The sequence below is a fragment of the Chelonia mydas genome, chromosome 1, assembly GCF_015237465.2.
Source record: "Chelonia mydas isolate rCheMyd1 chromosome 1, rCheMyd1.pri.v2, whole genome shotgun sequence".
NCBI classification, from domain to species: Eukaryota; Metazoa; Chordata; order Testudines; family Cheloniidae; genus Chelonia; species Chelonia mydas.
This window is the reverse complement of record NC_057849.1, coordinates 50655156-50676263: the sequence shown is the minus strand read 5'-3', so window position 1 is coordinate 50676263 and position 21108 is coordinate 50655156. Positions and strand designations below refer to the sequence as shown.

The 21108-nt window shown below is 38.9% G+C and overlaps 1 protein-coding gene across 7 annotated transcripts in view; it reads right to left on the bottom strand.

Annotated features, from left to right (window-relative positions):
- Positions 1 to 21108, bottom strand: part of NBEA (neurobeachin) — an 837833-nt gene that overhangs the window by 44398 nt on the left and 772327 nt on the right. For all 7 annotated transcript variants that reach the window (XM_027833036.3, XM_043531828.1, XM_043531837.1 and 4 more), the window contains one exon: positions 15464 to 15631. In XM_027833036.3, the coding sequence (XP_027688837.2) occupies positions 15464 to 15631 (168 nt within the window). The remainder of the gene's footprint in view (positions 1 to 15463; positions 15632 to 21108) is intronic.

The following is a 21108-nucleotide window of genomic DNA, read 5'->3' as shown; positions in this document are numbered from 1 at the left end:
ATTTTTATATTTTAAAAGCATAAATGTGAGCTTTAAAAATAATTTAAAATTAACAATAAAAAGATGAAAAGTTTCTGCAGGACACATTTGGAGAGGGAGTCATTTTCTTTATTTAATTAAAACAAATTAAATGTCTCCATATCTTTCTTTGATCTTATCTCCATCAACTCTGTTCTTTATTCTCCTTTTCCTTTTCCACTATGTCTCCAATTCAATTTCCCCGATGCCATTTCAATGTTCTATTTCTCTTTCAATCTTCTTTCCTCTCCTGCCCATCCTTTCCTCTCCCCTTCCCACTTTTGAAGATGGTCATGAACCTGAGTTAATAAGCACTAATTCGTATTTCCAAAAAGAATAAAAGACAGGACAGGTGTAGGTGATATAAGAAAAAAAAGAGACGGGTGAGTATTGCTGCCATTATTTGTTTAACATCTGTGACAAGCTCTAAATTCCATGCCAGTTGTTGTGGTAGCAAATCTGCAATAAACGAAGGCCCCTGGTAATAATATATAAATAATGATTGCTGAGCATATTTTTGCATCATATTTTTATGGATCATATTTGCATCATATTTTTATGGATTCCAGTCCATTTGCATCATATTTTTATGGATTCCAGTCCATTCAAATCAGTAGAGGAGCCTGAATGTATCGGATTTTCCAGACAGACTACAACAATGATGATCTTCTAAGGAACCAATCTGGCCATAATGAAAATTTTCCCCTGATAATGAAGTAAGTTTTTTAATGTAGTCCTCTTAATAAACCGCTAATTTAAGTTTATACACAAAAAAGTCATTGGCCTGAAAGCTAAGGACAAGTTATAAAAAAAGAAAAAAACAATTTTAAAAATGCAGTGGATCATGATGGGAGCCAATCTAATTAGAACAGTAAACTCATCACACAGACTGACATTGGGACAGAGTTACTGCCAGTACATTTGGATTCACACTATGGTCATTACAGGCTTGGCAGTGTTACACCGCAGAATAGACGTTACTGATGGAAAAGTTTTAGATCATCCAGTCTATCTTCCTGCCAATGCAAGAGTGTTCCCTATATTTTCTAGTGGTTGTTCATTCTAGTTTTAAAAGACGCAAATAATGGGGATTCCATAATTTACTCTGGAAACTATTTTATAGCCTAATTACATCTGCCAGGAAGTTTTTCCTGAAGTTCAGCCTACATTTTCCTTTTGTGAATATCCTTCCAGACTGTGATAGATATACACTTCTGGTGACACACTAAATAATTCCTCTACCTTACTTCGTTATAGCAACCTTCGGATATTTCTAGATTTTTACTATGGCCCCTCTTTACTCAGTCACCACTTGTCAAGCTCTTTAAATCTTGCCCGTAAATCAATCTTTCCTGTCCTCTCAACATTTTGACGCTCATCAATGAACTCCCTCCAATCTTTCTAATAAGGATACATCCAAAACTTCATAAAATATTACAGATGCCGTTGCACCAAAGCAGGAGAGGGAGATGGACTATTAACTAATAGGGACTTATTCACCTCCATTGGCTAGGGCAGCCAAAGAGGGCACCAATGCTACAGCTCTCTTTAGAGAGCCCTGTTGGTAGAGTTTGCATGGAGTCCCAGCAGAGAGGATAATAGAGCCGCAATTGTGAGTAAACAATAGGGACTGATTTTTGTGCTAGAGCTTTTCTGGTAATTTCTATAGGGAATGGAATATTTTGTTCAAATCGGAGTAATCTTATTTTACATAGTTTAATTTTACTTCAGGTGGTCACAGGCCAAGTGCATCTTTGAATTTTTGGTATATTATAATCTTCAGATGTAGATACATAAATAAATGAAGCTATAGTGTCAAATCTAGAGAATGCTTCCTTGTGGGATAAAAAAGATTAATCGAATATCTAAACTAATGAGTAATGTCTCCCGTCATGAGTTAGGTAACGTATATACTTCGGAAAGCTGAATCGAATGAGATATACACTATATTTTATTCCACTTGCTTTACAATTAAGAACATACTCTGTGGGGAAAGCCAAGAAAAAAGCAAGAAAATAGAGAAACAAATAACAGAGCAGGCCTTTTGAGAGTTTGCAGGAATACAAAAGAAATGGTATTTAATCATGAAGGAATGCATTTTAACCGTGATTTTTTCTCTTCTGGTTTATTATTGAAATAAAACATGATCACCATAAGGCATTATTTTTTAATGCTTGGAATACACAAACAGACACAGTTAGTAAATCAAAGTATATAATAGCCATATTTTAGTATTTTTTTGGTTTATAAAAATAAAACTATATAAAAAATTAAAATGTGATGTCATGTTCAACTGCTTCTAGTTGCTTGTTGAAAGAATAGTAGTAAAACCCATGACTGAAAACTTTTTCTTGCTAATGAAATCCAGTAAATCACATTAAAAAATGCGGCTCTTCTACTCTACTGTTTTTATAATGTTTCCTCTCCATTTTGGTGACAGTAAACCGGAGTGAAGATATTCTATAGTGAACTTTTGGAGTATCAATATTTGCTGTAGATATATGGTATAAACTGAAGGAAAGGAGAATATTAGAGCATTCTTGTGCGTCCCATCCTCTCACTAGTGTTTTTCTCCCACAAGTCTCATCAATCTTTCCTAACACATCCCTTAAATCTTGCCTTCGCCTTTCTCTCTGACCAAAGTGCAGAGACTGTGTCAGATCCTACTGTTTCATGTTATACTGGCAGAAACATCCGAAATCTGGTAGTGCTGGTATGGCATGAGTCAGCCCCGAGCCTTCAACTCATGTACCACAGGCCACAAAAGCTATCTTAGAAAATAGGAAAACCTTCAAAACAAAAAGCTGAAAAGGGACTAATTGGGATGTGCTACAGAGTTACAAATGCTGAAAGGTCAGTCTTAAATATACGATCTGTGAGACCAGAACTGTAACTTGTCTGTATATTTGTTATAGTTTTATGGTTTCACTTTTTAAAGTAGGCTATACTGTTGTTTAAAAAAATAAAAGCACACACAGTAATGTTCAGGGAGCTTAAAGAAATAATTACATTTGGATTATTTCCAACAAAATATTCTTTAAAAATCCACTCTCTGTTCTTGACATAAATTGAAAACTATAATATAGATATGCTCTACCCAGGCTTCAAAATGGCATTAAAAAGGCACATTATCAATATGTTTAAAATGTTTTAAAAGTTTGGTTTTACAGCTCCATAACTGAAATTGCTATACACTTACACTGAGTAATATCTACTCCAACAAATTAATATATGCAAAATGTGTTGAATAATAGTTAATTTATGCTGTGGTAATGACTGTATAATATATCTGAAATCTGCTAATCAAGAAAAAGGAGCCCCTTCTAGCTATTTCCACTATAATCATCAGCCAGTAATTTTCACCCCTCCCACCTTGAGTAAAATATGACTTGAAGTGTCTGGTAAAGTATTTGCTGCTAATTTTTCAAATCAATAATTAGTACCTCTCAACAGCATGCAATAAAAATTCTGAAGATGAAGAAACAGTTTTTATATATAAGCTCTGAATTGTTCAGATTTTTGTAGTAAAAGCTGGACAGTAGTGGAATTATCTGTTTCACATGAATTGTACTGATTACAAATCTAATTTTGAGATAACACTTTAAGATGGCTCCAGAGAGGTATAAGAAGTGAAGGATCAATTTGCTCTCTAGAAGTGGTCATTTGTTACATGACTATTCATTACAAATAATATTCATTATAAATTAAGCCCTCTTTTTGGTTAGTGAAGAACTCTTTTCTTCACTTCTTAATTCAAGAACTCTCCTGATTTTCTGCATTAATTCATCTACAAATAACTATCAGCTATATGAGTTATGTGCAAATTCTTCACTTGGAACATTTCTGTGTTATTTGTGCTGTGTGGTGGGTCATCTAAGTCAGATAGCATTGCTCACCTTCCTCCTCTGTGTGGATGACAAACTTTTTAAACAGGGGAATAATGAGTAGCAAATAAACTCCACACTTTTGGTTTTACTTTTTGGATAAAATCATTTGTGCTACAATTTGTCAAAGTATTAGGAATCATATATTTTCATGACCACCTCAGTTCTTTGAATACTTAGGAACAACAAATAATAGGATTCAGGAATTACAGTGAATTGGGCTCAGTGCTTTTATTCATGAAAATAGTCACAAATCAGTATTTTTCATTATTTGATCAGTTCTAATGTACTCACTTAATAAAGGCACAATGGAGAGTCACTAATTAGTGTGAAATAATGTATTCATACTAGAATAATATTTTGGTTTTAAGGTTATTTTGTGTTCTGAACTCTATGGATCAGATTCTGATTTCTGATTCGCTCGTGTAAATGGCCTATGTGTTACTTATACTGACTCCCCATTGAACACAGAGACTGGTTTGAGGAATCTGTCCTGAATTCAAAGTCTTCTATGGGACTGTGCCTAGCAACAAGAGCAAATGCCACTCCCTCTGAGATCACGATCCCTTTAACCAGTGAAGTTCCACCAAAACAACGTAACTGTGGATTGATTAATAAGAGAAGGCTCATAAGTGCAGAAGGCAGATCTTTCACTGGAGCTGGACCTGAACTTTGGAACTCACTCCCTGAAGAGATAAGAATGATCACAGACACAACCACTTTTATAACTAAAGGCAAAACTCATTTGTTCAAGTTGGCATTCCCAGGATAATTTCTTCATACTCACATGCAAACACACAGAAAACACCCTGAACTAATAAAGGTATTTCTCCTACAATCTGGATGTGTGGTGAAAGAAGGAAATGTCTATTCCGGGTGCTTGGAAGACACAAATTCACAGTGGTGAGGACGTGGAGCTCCTGCTGAAGTCAACAGGATCCATGTATACATTCCTCAAAGCAGAGCTTAGCCCTCAGTGAGTAACAAATAATTGCCATTTTCATTAGGGCTTTTGCATGTATAAGGGTTTTTGCTGTACATCTTCCTTCAATTAAGTTGGAAAAAAGTGGATACTGACACCACTGACAATCTCTCAGTTATTTCACAACTATTCAAAATCATTTCGAACAATGACTACTCCCAGAGAGGAAGCCAGGAGCATCCCTTGTATGGAGGCAATTAGGCAACACTGAACATGTAAGTGGCCAGTATTGTGGGTATAATTCAATGAAGCAGATCCAGAGGGGTGGTTTTGATATTCTGTCAGATCAAAGAAAGAGATCACAGAAGAAAAAAGAAAAGAAATAAGAATAACTCAGAGCAAGAGTAAGAACAAGCACATGCTCGCAAGGGTTAGCAGTGGGTGTCATTATGTAAGTCTTTTATTCTATTTGAATGGTAAGTGTGTTAATTTTTTCCTCATAATTTTTCTAGGTTCAGCCAGCAGGAAAGGCTCCCATTCCAACTCTTTGTTAAAGATATATCTATCTTGATGGTTCTTGACAACCCTATCATGTCAGCCCTCTGTAGTAGCAAAGAGTGTTTCAGCAAGAAAGAAAAAAGTGAAAACTTTGCTTCCTGTGGGCATATTTCACTGTAGCAGATCCAGAGGGATGCTTTGTTGTTCCTGTCAGATCAAAGAAAGATAAGAGAAGAAAATATCATCTAAAATATAAAACCCAGAAAGGAGGGTAACTGAAAAGCACTGCAAGACCACCACATCATTATGACTTTTTAAATCATTTAAATACACTGACTATAAAGTCCACAGTAAAGAAATAAATATTGTATAGGCTGTATGCGCTACTAGCTGCCTGCAAAACTGTCCTCCTAGGATTAGTTTACGGGCATGGATACTGACTGTCAAATGCTAGTCATTTTAATCATTTTTCAATTTGGCTGTGTGGGCTGCAGGTATGCTCAGGTATTTTGACGGGTGACTGCTCAGAACAAATATCTGAACCCAGTCTTCTTCATATTCCTTTGTTTTTTTCTGCAAACATACAATTCATCTTTTGCTGAACATGCCATACATATAAAGGCTAGCAGTTGTAATGCACTGCCTATCTACATTTCCGACTGAGTATGAAAAAAAAAAAAAAGAAAAGTCAGCTAGAATGTGCATACAAACCCAAAACTGTACAGTATAATGCTTCACTTGGTTTTTTAAACACTACTAATGATGAACAAATTGTGTGCTATCAAAGTAGATGGAGATCTGGCAATAGTTTTAAACAAAAAAATAAACGGTAAGCCAAAAATATTGACTTTCTGTGAGTTTATACAAAAAATGTGTTTTCAATGTTACATGTGACTAGTTTAATTACATTTTTAGTCATCAAAATGAGTATCTCCTCTTAATCATTTTCAGTTTAATCCACAAGGCAGTACTGAAAAATTATTCACATGGTTATGTTCATTCTTTTTTAAATGAAACGTATATTAGTGTGCTGTTCATGCTTCAATCACACAATAATTTATGAAGTAGAAGAATAAGGCCCTGGCTTTTCAAAAATAACTAGTGAGTTTGAGTTCTCCCATGTCTGGGTACCAAACTTGAGACACTTGTTTTCAAAATAATGGGTGCTTGGAACTTCTGAAAAATCATTTCCTTTCAAAGTTGCTCAAGTTGCGCACCCAAAAATAGAGGCACCGAAAATCCCTAGTCACTTTTGAAAATTTAGGCCATGAGATTTATATTGAGTAGCCTGTGAAACGGTCATTCCTCAGATAATATAGATGGACAAATAATACAGTTACAATTTTACCTAGTGTGCTTTAGATATCATTGTTTTATGCATTAGCATTTTTAACATCAGCTCTTTGAAGTCAGCTGAACCTGTCCAGAAAAAAAGGGTTTGGATTATGATGTAAACCAACAGTAAAGACAATTCCAAATAACATCTAATGTCCAATATCACTGCTGTTTACATATTAAAAAGAGATACAGACTTTGTACCAGAGATGTTCTGTCATGTTTCTCCACAGGAGAAGGCTGTCACAGTAAATTGTTCATTATCAATTACAGCTTTACATTTACAAGATGAGTTAAGCTGTCATAATTTTCTCAGCAAGAGATCCTGTGCTGTCAAAGAATGTCAATTTTTAATCTGACACAAGGAAGAAAATTATCTGTTATTCTGACCCCTAATTTCTTGACATTTTAATGCCATAATTGCTGTGGTTAGTGCTGCAACCATGATTTCACCTGTCAAGTAAGAATGAATCAATATCCTTAAGCTGTTCTTCAAATTTTAGCATTTATTTCACAATGTATGTTTTTTTAATACAATAGAGACCAGTGATATAAAGACACACCCGCAACTGAGAAATATTAAGATTGTAAAAACAAAAAATTTCCGCTTAATTTGGGCCTGACAATGTTAATTTTTACTACTTAGTTCTTCCTCTTCTTTTATTATAATATGAATACAATTTTGCACTGCGCAGAATAAAAGAGAAGCTACTCATATTGCTAAAAAGACTCTCTTTCAAGTATTTTTATATTCTAAAAATGGAAGACTTCCCACTTCAAATTCAGCAGGGCCTAAGCCAGAAATTTAGGACTTGGATTCACTTTGGGGCACCCAGAGACACAGTTTTGGTTTGAGCTAATTACTACTTGTAATGCATTAGGGTGATTTTCTCCCTCTAGATATATATATATATATATTTGGTGACACCATGAAATCTGAAGAATAAGTTTCAGTAAATATAGAATGTATATTATTGATTAGTAATTCTTCTAATTTAGTGCAGATCTCAAGTTCGCAAAGGCTTATTTCAATGAAGAGACACATCTTGACATATATAGTTATTGTTAATTTAAATTTTAAAAATCAGAGGTGGGCCACACCCATCATGATATTAGGGTGACCACCTTTTCAAAAGGCAAAAGCGGGACACATGCAGGATACCTGCCTTCTCTCTGTGACCCCACTTTCTGCTCCTCCTCTTCTCCCGTGGCCTGCCCCCAGCTCCTCCTCTTCCACCCAAGGCCTCACACCTTGGCCAGGCTGGAAGCCAGAGCCGAGCCCTGGTAAGAACTTCCCAGGGAGCCTGGGCTGCTGTGGGGAGCCCTGGAGCCTCCATCTGCCCTGGATGGGGTGATGGGGTGCCTAAGAGTAGCCCCAGTCCATGTTCTCATGCCCCAGGGTGCAAGGCCCAGGGCAGGTGGATGGTCCAGGACTTGAGGGCTCCTCACAGCAGCCCAGGCTGTCTGGGTGGCTCTTACTACTACCCAGCTCTGGCCTCTGGCCTCGCCAGCGGGCGAGGCCTCAGGGGGAAAGGAAGAGCAGGGGGTGGAGCATCCTGGCAAGGGGGGGCTAAGATCCACCTCTGCTCCCCCACCGGAAAGAGGCTGGCGCCACCTCTGAGACTCGGGCAAGTGCTGAGCAGTGCTGCAGGGAACTGAGGACAAATGCTGTCCTGAAGTCATTCAGCCCAGGACCAGGATTTGAATTCTGCATTTTGGGACTGTCCCACCTAATTCGGGATGGGTGGTCACCCTACACGATATTCATAAAGGGGGAGATGGAGGAACCACTAATAACAGGGCCAGGGAGGTTCTTCTGCACTAGATGGTGATATAATATGGGGAAGATGCAGAAGTCATTTAGCTGACACTGGGATTAACAAAACCCCTGCTGAGCAGCTGCCTAATGTCCCTAGGGATCTAATAGTTTCTGCTATTAAAGTCCCTGAGCAGACTAAATTTCAGCACCTGGATATGCACACAGCCACCTCAGTTTTGATGCTACCCAGCAGCTCAGTGCCTAACTCACACCTACGCCCCTCTTAGTTTACCTCTGGGGCCCCATCTGGTAGATGTGCTCAGAACATGCTTAAACCTACATAAAATGTCCAGAATGAGGAATAAGAAGTGGTGGTGGCCCAGTAATTAGAACATTTACCTAGGAGACCTGGGGTTCATTTCACCTCTTTACCTGATGTACAGCAGAGATGTTAACATTGGTTCTTTCACCTCCAAGCAGAGGCTACAGCAAGGCTACAGATGCATTTTAATTCTCTCTCTGGCTCAGTTACTACTGAAGCATTTATACACAGTGGAAAAAACTCAACTGGAGAGATTTAGAGAGCCCTGTCATAAAATTCTCCATAGGCCAGTGATTAGAGCACTCCCCTAGGAAAAGGGAGATTTGAGTTCAAATCCCTGCTCCGCAAAAGGGGAATTGAACACAGGTCTTTCAAGTCCTGAGTAAGTGGTCTAACCACTAGGCTAAAAATTATTAAAGGGGTAGGGGGTGCCAGTTCCCCCACCTTTGCTTTTCTTGAAAAAGTGCTGGCCTGTCTTAGGCACCTAACTCCAGGAAAGGGTTCATGGCTGAATTCCAAGTGGAGAAAAGCACCTCCCTTTGACCCAGAGTTAAGCACCCAACATCCTTTGATGGATGGGGTATAGGCCTTACCCCTTTCCTTGGCATTTCCTATGTGTTAGCTCAGGCAGCTCTCCTCTCAGCATGACGTCTTTTGTGCATCCCATGCTTAGGCACCTAACTCTCCTCTTGCCTTATATACATAGGTGCTGGAACTAGGGTGTGTGTGTGCTGCCACACCCCCTGGCTTCAAATGATTTCCATCATATATAGGGTTTACATTTTGGTTCAACAGCTATCAGCACCCCCACTATAAAAATTGTTCCCGTACCCTGCTTGTTTAGGGGGCCTGGGCACCTCAGGTTTGTGAATTCCACTTGGTGACAGGGCCTCTAAAAGTTAGACACTGCAATGCTGATCGTGGCAGCACCTAAGTCCCCCTTGTGAATTCCAACCCCAGTGTTCAACTGAGGCACTCAAGCTGGGTCCTAAGCCAGGATTTCTGCAAAATAGCAAATATTTGAAAATAGCGTGCCTCAGCTGTGTGCACAAACTGGCAACTATATGGTCAGTTAGGACACTAATGTACTTTCATAAGAGTTGTTTCAGAGTAACAGCCGTGTTAGTCTGTATTCGTAAAAAGAAAAGGAGTACTTGTGGCACCTTAGAGACTAACCAGTTTATTTGAGCATGAGCTTTCGTGAGCTACAGCTCACTTCATGCATCCGATGAAGTGAGCTGTAGCTCACGAAAGCTCATGCTCAAATAAACTGGTTAGTCTCTAAGGTGCCACAAGTACTCCTTTTCTTTTTTCATAAGAGTGAACATTGTCAAAAGGTGACAGAGTGCTAACTTTGTTGTGTTCCCAAATGACAGAGAGGGTTGTGGATTTGGGTCTGGATCTTGAACCCTCCTCTGAAATTGGGGGTGTTCAAATCTGAGGCATTGGGCCATCTATACTAAAAGATAGCACCAAAATAATTAGTTAGGTGTGAGGATCTGACTCTCTCTTGCTGGGCACAAAAGTGTTTGTACCTAGAAGATATTTTTTTCCTAAACAAAAGCAGGAGCTGGGGATGCAGGGCAAATAATGATTTAAACCCACAGCCGGGATGGAGGGGAAGAATTCCCTTTTATGACTGGGAAGTTTTTATCTTATCCCATCAATCTGCTGATTTGCTGTTCTCGCCTTTTATTTGTGGACAAACTGACATCAGCGGTTGGGGAAGGCAGTAACGAATGATCTTTTATTCAGCCAACCTGTGTTGATTATGTTGCTTTGTGATCAAAGGAAGCCCCACTGGCTAAAGTTTCTGGTAGACCTGAGGTCCGAAACATCCACCATGCATCCTTTCATGCTCTGGTTTTGGCAGATCACCACCTGGCGTGAGGAACTGTTTCTATGTGGGGTTGGATGGGGACTTGACTTTTACAATGATAAAGATTAGAGATTCATGCCCAACTCTTCCCATGAGTTGGGAGCTTGGCTAAGGGACAGTTATTTGGAGCCACATTTCATTGGGAAAAGAGTGCTGGGTTCCTTGTCTGTTTTGAGACCTGTTATGGCCACTGTTGGAGGAGGCAACCACAATAATCTAGCCTGTTTCCCTGATAACAGGTGATGGGATTTCAAGCTAAAAGTAATGGTCTTTTGCTTAAATCATAGCCTATGCTAAAGTCTGTTCACCAACCTCCTAGTTGCAGCACAAAAACTCAGTATTTTCCTTTATTTAGAAAAATGAAATAAGAGTATTTCAGATATTGTGGGGTAGGAATTGCTGGTATATCCTGACTTTTAACAGCAGATATTGTATTGAGATTGTATTGTATTGATATTGTAATGTTCAACTTTTCTTTAAAAAGATCTTTTACATTCAACTATTACCAAGTTAAAATATCAAACACAACAGTTCACAACGTGCTGTGATATAATACATATGACAAAAAGGAATTTGATTTTCTAGTGTTTATATATTTATATTTTATGGGATTTAAAACACATTTAAAATGACCTTCTTGCTTATATATTGTTCGGTGGACTATCTGCTAAAATCAATTGTAAAAATAAGAGAAAAGTATTTAGAAACCTAAAAAGTCCATTTTTTTTTCAGAAGAATGCAAATCATAACTAAAATATGCAGTTGTAATAAAAACATATCATCCATGCCTGAACCACTAATAAATACCGATCCAGATATCAAACACCTTTTTATTGGACAGAGAACCTATATACCAATTTATTTGAGCATAAGCTCTCGCGAGCTACTGCTCACTTCATTGGATGCGTTCAGTGGAAAATACAGCGGGGAGATTTATATACACAGAGAACATGAAACAATAGGTGTTACCATACACACTGTAAGGAGAGTGATCACTTAAGGTGAGCTATTACCAGCAGGAGCACCAACATTCCACACAAAAATGGACTACAAGCCGTCAGGAACAGTATCCCCGATAATGTCATGGCAAACCTGGTGGCTGAACTTTGGGACTTTGTCCTCACCCATAACTATTTCACATTTGGGGACAATGTATACCTTCAAATCAGCGGCACTGCTATGGGTACCCGCATGGCCCCACAGTATGCCAACATTTTTATGGCTGACTTAGAACAACGCTTCCTCAGCTCTCGTCCCCTAATGCCCCTACTCTACTTGCGCTACATTGATGACATCTTCATCATCTGGACCCATGGAAAAGAAGCCCTTGAGGAATTCCATCATGATTTCAACAATTTCCATCCCACCATCAACCTCAGCCTTGACCAGTCTACACAAGAGATCCACTTCCTGGACACTGCGGTGCTAAATAAGCGATGGTCACATAAACACCACCCTATACCGGAAACCTACTGACTGCTATGCCTACCTACATGCCTCCAGCTTTCACCCAGACCACACCACACGATCCATTGTCTACAACCAAGCTCTATGATACAACTACATTTGCTCCAACCCCTCAGACAGAGACAAACACCTACAAGATCTCTATCAAGCATTCTTACAACTACAATACTCACCTGGTGAAGTGAAGAAACAGATTGACAGAGCCAGAAGAGTACCCAGAAGTCACCTACTATAGGACAGGACCAATAAAGAAAATAACAGAACGCCACTAGCCATCACCTTCAGCCCCAACGCATCATCAAGGATCTACAACCTATCCTGAAGGACAACCCATCACTCTCACAGATTTTGGGAGACAGGCCAGTCCTTGCTTACAGACAGCCCCCCAACCTGAAGCAAATACTCACCAGCAACCACATACCACACAACAAAAACACTAACCCAGGAACCTATCCTTGCAACAAAGCCCGTTGCCAACTGTGTCCAAATATCTATTCAGGGGATACCATCATAGGGCCTAATCACATCAGCTACAATATCAGAGGCTCGTTCACCTGCACATCTACCAATGTGATATATGCCATCATGTGCCAGCAATGCCCCTCTCCCATGTACATTGGTCAAACTGGACAGTCTCTACATAAAAGAATAAAGGGACACAAATCAGACGTCAAGAATTATAACATTCATAAACCAGTTTGAGAACACTTCAATCTCTCTGGTCACTCGATTACAGACCTAAAAGTGGCAATACTTCAACAAAAAACTTCAAAAACAGACTCCAATGAGAGACTGCTGAATTGGAATTAATTTGCAAACTGGATACAATTAACTTAGGCTTGAATAGAAACTGGGAGTGGATGGGTCATTACACAAAGTAAAACTATTTCCCCATGTTTATCCCCCACTCCCCCCCCCCCCCCCCCCCACTGTTCCTCAGACGTTCTTGTCAACTGCTGGAAATGGCCCACCTTGATTATCACTACAAAAGGTTCCCTTCCCCCTCCCACCCCCACCCCCACCCCCCGCTCTCCTGCTGGTAATAGCTCACCTTAAGTGATTGCTCTGGTTAAAGTGTGTATGGTAACATCCATTGTTTATGTTCTCTATGTATATAAATCTCCCCACTGTATTTTCCACTGAATGCATCCGATGAAGTGAGCTGTAGCTCACGAAAGCTTATGCTCAAATAAATTGGTTAGTCTCTAAGGTGACACAAGTCCTCCTTTTCTTTTTGCAAATACAGACTAACACGGCTGCTACTCTGAAACCTATATACCATTTATAATTATAGTTCAAATAAATCTGAAAAGACTCCAAATCTGCCTGTATAAATCCATATGATCTTGTATGTGTGATCACATATGGACAAAAAATGAACAAGAAGGTATTTTTATTCTGCAAAGAACACAGAGAAGGATTAGTGTTTGAAGTCTTTCAGGGGAACAAGTATATTATGTGTCTAGGTATGACAAACTATTTATGAGGAAATGAAGGGGATTCAGATTTCTTTTCTATTTTAAATTGAACATTTTGCTCTCAGTATCACTAAAAATAAGCTAAAAATAAATTTTCTTCGTGTGTGTAGAATGAAGCAGAAAATGGAGCTGTGAGAAGTGGTTTAGAATGCAAAGGGAAGCATGAGAAAGAAGAGACATATATGTTAATGACTAAGGGGGCATAGGTTAGACGTGCATGTGGGAGCATAAAAACATCTCCCTGATTTTTTAAAAAAATCCTGACAATAAGTTGTGCATGTAACTAAGCTCACAAGAGAGCTGAAGATGCTCATCATGTCACAAGATGTTAAGCAAAGCACACTGACCTCAATCCTACAAGCCACCCTTTGTGGAGAGGCCCTTGAAGTCAGACACAGAGGTCTGTCCATGCAAATCAGGGCCTTAAGTATTGCATTACCTCTATTATTGCACAGTTACTAGTCGTATTGAACTACTAAGTATTGCACTCCTTTGCCTTCATTGCATAAGCACCTCACTTATACTTTCAAAAATTATTGTTCTTTTGTGCATGCAAATCTGCATTTTATTGCCTCTAATTATGCTCTAAGTCTCTGGAACCTGCAAACAATTATGCACGTACTTAATTTTAAGCACTTGAGTAGTCCCATTGGAATCAATGGGTCTCATCAAATGCTTAAAATGGGGTATTAGAATAAATGTTTGCAGGATCTGAACCTTAAAATACACCTTCTGAAATTCTAGCCCTAAGAATCTAATGATCAGATTTTTTTTAGTCTCTCTATTTTTGGTTAGCAATCTAAATGGTAAAAAGACATTAAAATGCATTATTCCAAAATAAAAAAGTAGCCTCACTGAATCCAAATGTTTCTTTGATAGCTGTTTCTTTTTCACAATCTACTAGTTTTCTGTCTTCAAGATTAAAACAAAAAAAGCGCCAAACAAAACACTCCTCCAAGAAACAAAAAACCACAAAACAAAACAAAACTCATCCTCCTCCCCCCCCCCCCAGAAAAAAGCAATTCCAAAGCCTGGTAGTGTATAAATTATTACTATTTTGCATACAACAGATGGTAGATATCTGGGGGAATGGACGATTGTGTGTATAGCTTCATCACAGCAGCACTCATCTAGCAGCTGTTGTATCTTCACACTTTTCACCTAATTTTTAATCATTTTACCCAATGCATGAATGGTATTTATAGAAATAATTCTTAATAATTTTACTAAAAACAAGCACATTGACTGTAAATAAAACACATATGAGGATAGCAACATGATTCTGCCCAGATGGCTAGTGTAAACATATTTGAACGAAACACCCGCACAAAAAATCCCACAAAACAACCCAACACACACAAAAAATTAAACCTAAAAACCTCCTTTAATGGTAACATTTGATTGCACATTACAGAAAGAAAAACTACAGTAATCTGAAGTAATTCTATTTGTCAGCCTGTAAAGTATGATTCTATTGATGCACATAATTGGTATTGCATTATCTGGAAATGTTACGCGTTTTCCTCTGACTCATGACCACAATGCAAAGTAATCTTTTTATTTCAGCTTTCCAGTTTTACTAAGTGTATCTATCAGATGCTAATTGTAAAGATAGTTCATTTTGTAGAACATAACTTGCACTATAATAAATGGAGTGTGTATTAACTGTATTATATATGACAGTGCTTCCTAGCAAAGAAAATACTGCCCAGCATCTAGACCTCTTTGACATTTAAACATACTTGACTTTCCCTTTTTGGAATCACCTCATATCCCAAGTTCTGAATAAAGTCAATAAAATCAAACCAAAAAGATTTTTTTTAAACTAAAAAAAGATGATACATTAATGATCCCTGGGAGATGACGGCAGTTTTTAGAATGAAATGATAGTAAATGCTTACCTCCCTGAGGACAGGATCAGTGATACTGTCCAGATTCACAGAGCCTTCATATGTTAGGTAGTGGAAAACATTGAGTGCACGCACTGCTTCTGGTCCTCGTTGCTTGTAGCCAAATATAAGGTCAATCCACTGATGAAGTTGGCATGATACAAACTCACTTTCCAGCGCCTGGAAATGAAATTCAGAGTCAGGGGACAAATACTGTTTCTCATATTTACATGCTTAAATTCTGTCTTCACTTTTCTTATTGCCTGAAGAAACTGTACTGTACAGCACTACAATTCTTGTTCATACTTACAGTATAGATCTGAAGTCCTTCAAACAAACATTAAACAACCACTCAACTAATTATATTGTGAAAAAAATTAAAGGACATTACTCTTATTTTGTTCAGTTGTTAATTTCCTTTTCAAAAACAGGATTTGGCTAACTATGATTGTTTTAATTAATTCTAGAGCTGTCCGATAAATGTATTGCCCAATCTGTCTAAAAATTGATGAAAAATGGGGGAAATGAGCAAAAATATCCTGATACGCTGCTCATTTTCCAACCAGCTCTAATTAATTTTAAACCCAAAATGGAAAAGACAGGAATACAGTATTAGTTTTAAACAGCTGTATAGAGAAAATAAGATGTTTTTGAACTCCAAGTGGGGGTTGTGGCTCACTGAGAAAGGGCCAATGTTTGTCTAACCCCTCTGTGTAACACAAGTGGTGAGGAGAAGGTACTAAACTGCAGCCATAGAAGTGATGATAGCAATAAAGGTTGAGCTTGACGTCTCCATTATAAAGAAAGATCTACCTATCTTTAGATGTCACTGCCTGCATTGGGAGCTTTGAAAGGCTCAGAGAAGGCATAGGGTGCCCTTAACTTCCTTCCACTAGAAACCACTTATCTTGCTTGCCCACAGGCTATTATGTGGAAAACATATACAGTTCTCCTCTACAGGTTCTTAGTATGTATGTAAGCATTAAAGGTTACATTAATGGATTTTCTATACCAGTTACTAGGACTGGTCAAAAATTTTCCAATAAAATTATTTTTTGAGGGAAAATTGTATTCAACTAAATAAATTTGGATATCCTGTCATGGTGCCTCCTTGGAGTTATAGTTCGGTTTCCTCAATACGAGTGTAATCATCCTGAATTTTGACTTTAGAATAAAAAGTTCAGTTGTTGAAGGTACAGAAGGGGTCTCCGTCTTTTTGGAGGACCAAGAAGTAAGGGGAATAGAAACCTCTTCCTGGATATTGAGGTGGCATTCACTCTATTGCCACTCACAGGAGAACGGAGTCTGTCTCCTGGCGAAGAATCACCTTATGACAGTGATCCCTGAAGGGGATCCAGGAAGGAAGTTTGCATGGATGGATGGAGGGAAAGAAACTCTATGTAGTATCCTGATGGATAATTTATAAGACCCAACTGTCTGTCATTATGGAGTCCCAATTATGTGCAAAACATACAAGGCATCCCACAGAATAATGTGGGTAGACTGGATGGCACCAACAGGGGTGGGTGGATCTTGACCACGACATCAAAAAGCAGCCCTTAGCAAGTGGCTGGGAATGGGAAGAGTGCACGGCAGCAGAGGTGGCTGAAAACAGAGGCCTCTGAATCCTTTGTAGTTTACATAGTAAGTTGGCTGGGTGTTGCTGGCAGAATGCCCAAGTCCCCGGTAAAGGGAGAAAAACCACCTATATTAACTATACTAAAACTTTAACTATGCTAATATGTACTATAAACTATTTACAAATTTGTTTACAGAGTAATAATAGTAAAAGCTGGAGAAACGTGTGGATGTAGGGATTCTGACTCAGGCCATACGGCGGTAAGAAGGAACTGGAGAGGCGTTGGCCTGCATTGCCTCTTATGCCCTCGGTCTGGAGCATGAGGTGAATTACTGTGCATGTGCAGGCCAACAGTCACTGCTTGCTAGAATTTCCGGACTCACACATATGGCACGCACACACACCTACGTGTGGAATACACATAGAACTCAAAGAAGAAGGTTAAGTTTGGATACAGATGCAAACTTCTAAAAAATTCAGATCAAGTGTTCTGTTTCAGGCCCATCTTATAAGAATATGCCTGAGTACGGTTGCCAACCCTCCAGGATTGCCCTGGAGTCTCCAGGAATTAAAAATTAATGAAAGATGATGTCATGTGATGAAACCTCCAGGAATACATCCAACAAAAATTGGCAACCCTATGCCTGAGCCACAAAATCCAGAACTGGAAAGTTTTTGGAGATTTGGATCTGATGATCCAGTTCATAACCATTCTTCTTTGATACATATGTGATCCACATTCACTACTGTAGCTCCGGTAAAGGCCATTGGTTTGTCCTTGCCGAGAATGTTAATGAACATAGTCTTATGAAATTGTTATCCAATACCAAAACTGCCAAAACATAGGTTAAACGCAAAAGGAAAGTGAAAGTCATACAAAAAAGCTCAACAAGTCTATATGTGAAAGAGTGGTTGATGCTAGAATTGGCCATGGTTTGAACAAACATAGCTGCTAACTGTCATTTGGTGCTCGGGAACCTTTTGTGCAGTGTCATAGCCCTGGTCCAGGTCAAGCAATCCTGGGTGCTTGGGTGTTGGAGACCCATTGATCTGAAGCAACTGCTTGTTAGGCCTGGAGCTCTACAGGACATGGCAAATAACATTATTAGTGGTATGACAAAGGTTGTGGTTCTTTTATTCAAGCAAGCACATCTGTTTCATGATGACTGTTGTGCTCTATGTTGGCACTATGCATTCTGCTCTATGTTGGCCAACTAGGTAGAAGAGGACAGGACAAGGAGAAATGGTCTCAAGTTGCAGTGGGGGAGGTTTAGGTTGGATATTAGGAAAAACTTTTTCACTAGGAGGGTGGTGAAACACTGGAATGTGTTACCTAGGGAGGTGGTGGAATCTCCTTCCTTAGAAGTTTTTAAGGTCAGGCTTGACAAAGCCCTGGCTGGGATGATTTAATTGGGGATTGGTCCTGCTTTGAGCAGGGGGTTGGACTAGATGACCTCCCAAGGTCCGTTCCAACCCTGATATTCTATGATTCTATGATTCTCTCTCTCGCTCTGCCCAAACCTAGACATGGAGCTCTAGAGCAGTTAGAAATATAAACCATTGCGATAAGGCTGTTGCATATGTTAAATGCTGCACTGATTTATGCTGATAATCTGTAAGTGTCTTGAGGATAGCATTTTTTCACTGTATGTTTTGTTCCTGCTTCAGCCTTTTCATTATTCCATTTACAGGGCAAGAACATAATAGTTTTAGGCCCAGCTTCTCAAAATGCCACATTAGTATGGCCACATTAAACAATTTTTTGATATATAGCTGCAATTCAATGAATTGTGTCATTATCTGGCGGAATGTGTCTGGCTAGCTTTAAAAGTGAAGATATTTACTTATCTGGAGTTTAAAGTAAAGGAATTAGGCTCTTAAATTAGCACTTCTAAAAAACCTATAATCATCTTTAATTTCTTGAAAATAAAACCAGCATCAACATAATTTGTTAACTAAACACTTAAATCAGGTTTTCAGTTAATCACTAATTATAGGGGGAGCTGGCAGCAACCCCCTATATTTAGATTGCTTAACATTTTCCTTTGTCTGGCTATGCCGGAAAAGGGACAGGAAGCACCAGATGTGGTTTTAATCAGGCCACAAATTTATTCTTAAAAACCTGCCAGTACTCAGCAGATAAAAGTGTACAGTGCAGGTAATTCCACATACATTTCTATATACTCAAGGGGCTGCTGTCAGCCCTTCGTCTTTCCAATCCTCGTCCCACTCATCCTGCTGCTGGGACCCTGCTACCACTCCCCTCCCTTATGAGGGTTAAGGGGGCTATAAAAGAGGGGTGTTTGAATTTAAGTACATCAGAAGCAGGAAGCCTGCCAAACAATCACTGGGACCACTGGATGATAGAGGTGCCAAAGGAGCACTCAGGGAAGATAAGGCCATTGCGAGAAACTAAATGACTTCTTTGCTTCGGTCTTCACTGCAGAGGGTGAGGGAGATTTCCACATCTGAGCCATTTCTTTTAGGTGACAAATATGAAGAACTGTCCAAGATTAAGGTGTCAATAGAGGAGGTTTTAGAAAAAATGACAAAAGAAACAGTAATAAGTCACTAGGACTAGATGGTATTCACCCAAAAGTTCTGAAGGAACTAAAATATGAAATTGCAGAACTACTAATTGTGGTATGTAACCTATCATCTAAATCATCCTCTGTATCAGATGATTGGAGGATCGCTTATGTGACACAGATTTTTTAAAAAGGCTCCAGAGGTGATTCTGGCATTTACAGACCAGTAAGCCTCACTTCAGTACCAGGCAAATGGTTGAAACTATCGTAAAGAACAGAATTATCAGACACATAGATTAACACCATTTTTTGGGTGAAGAGTCAACATGATTTTTGTAAAGGGAAATCATGCTTCACCAATCTACTAGAATTCTTTGAGGGGGTCAACAAGCATGTGGACAAGGGTGATCCAGTAGATACAGTGTACTGGGACTTTCAGAAAGCCTTTGACAAGGTCTCTCACAAAAGGCTCTTAAACAAGGTAAGATGTCATGGGATAAGAGGAAGGTCCTCTCATGAATTAGTAACTGGTGTAAAGATAGGAAACAAAGGGTAGGAATAAATAGTCAGTTTTCAGAATGGAGAGAGGTAAATAGTGGTGTCCCCCAGGTATCTGTACTGGGTCTGGTGCTGTTTAACATATTCATAAATGATCTGGAAAAGGGGATAAACAGTGAGGTGGAAAAATTTGAAGACAATACAAAATTACTCAAAATAGCTAAATCCAAAACAGATTGCAAAGAGTTACAACTGGATCTCACAAAACTGGGTGACTGGTGAAGAACATTGCAGATGAAATTCAATGTTGGTAAATGCAAAGTAAGTCACATTAGGAAACATAATCCCAACTATACATACAAAATGATGGGATCTAAATTAGCCGTTACCGCTCAAGAAAGAGATCTTGGAGTCATTGTGGATAATCCTCTGAAAACATCCACTCAATGTGCAGCAAAAAAAGCTAATGCAATATTAGGAACCATTAGGAAAGAGATAGATAATAAGGCATAAAATATCATAATGCCACTATATAAATTCATGGTGCACCCACACCTTGAATACTGCATGCAGTTCTAGTCACCCCATCTCAAAAAAGATATATTAGAACTGGAAAAGGTACAGAGACGGGCAACAAAAATGATTAAGGGTATGGAACAGCTTCCATATGAAGGGCGATTAAAAAGACTGGGAATATTCAGCTTGGAAAAGTGGGGAGAAAAGGTAGAGATCTATAAAATCCTGACTGGTGTGGAGAAAAGGAATAAGGAAGTGTTATTTATTCCTTCACATAACACAAGGATTAGGGGTCATCCAATGAAATTAACAGGCAGCAGGTTTAAAACAAAGATAAGGAAGTATTTTTTCACACAACGCAGTCAAGCTGTGGCACTCGTTGCCAGAGGATGTTTTCAAAACTATAATGGGGCTTAAAAAAATTAGTTAAGTTCGTGGAGGGTAGGCCCATCAATGGCTATTATCCAAGATGGTCAGGGATGCAACCCTGTGCTCTGGGTGTCCCTAGCCTCTGACTGCCAGAAGAAGGGAATGGA